The sequence below is a fragment of the Rhincodon typus genome, chromosome 6 (genome assembly GCF_021869965.1).
Source record: "Rhincodon typus isolate 14 chromosome 6, sRhiTyp1.1, whole genome shotgun sequence".
Classification (NCBI taxonomy): domain Eukaryota; kingdom Metazoa; phylum Chordata; class Chondrichthyes; order Orectolobiformes; family Rhincodontidae; genus Rhincodon; species Rhincodon typus.
In genome coordinates this window covers 33,248,376-33,249,835 of record NC_063337.1, presented here as the reverse complement: position 1 = coordinate 33,249,835, position 1,460 = coordinate 33,248,376, and the positions used below count along the sequence as shown (strand labels likewise).

Below are 1,460 nucleotides of genomic sequence, written 5' to 3'. Positions count from 1 at the left end.
AGTGGACGGATTGTAACCCCAGAGAATATAGGTACAAAGCTAAAGGGAGGAAACAAACGTTGGAAAACGATGCAAAACAAAATGTAATGCAGGAAAAACAGAGACTGTATAAGCAATAAAGAGAAAAGAAAGATAAAAGCATAGAATGTGATAGACAATAAATAAAGAAAAATTCAGAGACAGGATGAAACGGAGTGGATAATAAGATAGTAAAAGGCAGAAAGAGAAAGCGGGAGCAGGAGCCAGGGGCCGAAGGAAGGCAGGGAGCGTGTGGGTGGGGTTGAGAAGAATGAGACTACATTATGCAGTTCATTTAGTTAACAAGTGAAATAAAAGCGAAGCGTGCAAAGTGAATCCAAACCGAGAAGCCACAAAAAGCCTATTGAGATCCATTCTGCCGCTAGTGGCGTAATCGTCACATGGCAGCCTCAATCCCAAACTATTTAAGGAGCTAGCTCCGCACTTTCAGCACCACAGATAACTCCGAACAACTTGGTTATCGTCTGCTTTCAGTCACATAACAGCGACGTCCGACAGGGGAGGAAAAAACAACTTTGCCGAAAATGCCCAGGTCGTTCCTCGTGGATTCGCTCATTGTGCGGGACTCGAATGAGAAAACATCCCCTGGAGTGTTTGAGAGTAACACACCTTTACTGCCTTACGCTGTGCACCCACCTCATTCTCTGGCTCTTTCTGCGGGGTCGTGTCATTCTCGGAAATCAGGGCTACTGTGTGTGTGTCCCCTGTGTGTTACAGCCTCTCAGCTCCACCCCGGCCCACCTGGCATCCCTTTCCTGAAGGCGCAGTTCCCCAACTTCAGCCCACAGTATTGTCACTCAGCACTGAGCAGGCATCACAGAGCCAGCGGAGTCACTGTGGACCATGGACCCAACATCTACTCAGCATCTTACCCCATGACAGATCCAAGACAATTTCACTGTCTTTCCCTTGGTAAGTGCACAATGATCTCCACTTCCGAAATCAATTGTAGAGCTAACCGTTGCTTTATTGCGATTCAAAATTCGACTGGTTTCAGTTTGGACATGTTTTGATGGTGTACAGTCTAGTGCAATCCTGCCAATCTGAAAGGAAAAGAGCAGCCCTGCCTTTTCAAAGCAGAGAAGGAGCTGACGGTTTCAATGTCACTCCAACGTGCGCATTTGCTGACAAAATAATGTCCTGTTGCATTTCAGTCATTATTGAATTAGTACATACTTCTCCAAATTATAAATGCTTTCCAAGCGAAATTGAGAGGTTTGTAATCATTAATCGACATACATATAACCTGCAATAAAATTCCGAAGTCCAAGCGTTCTGATAGCTATGGAATGAAGGGTGCAACATTGTTTTTTTTATTTGAAAAGATTAATGATGAAAATAACAACATTTCAACACCAGTTCAAGTATTCTGAAGGTTGTACTTGTATAGATGGTGTTCCGCCAATCCTTGATATTAAAAA

The 1,460-nt window shown here is 43.8% G+C and overlaps 1 protein-coding gene across 1 annotated transcript in view; it reads left to right on the top strand.

Annotated features, from left to right (window-relative positions):
- The first annotated feature begins 482 nt into the window (after positions 1–482).
- Positions 483–1,460, top strand: part of gsx1 (GS homeobox 1) — a 1,744-nt gene continuing 766 nt past the window's right edge. The window contains exon 1 of the mRNA XM_048597649.1: positions 483–951. Within this exon, the coding sequence (XP_048453606.1) occupies positions 564–951 (388 nt within the window). The 5' untranslated portion in view covers positions 483–563. The remainder of the gene's footprint in view (positions 952–1,460) is intronic.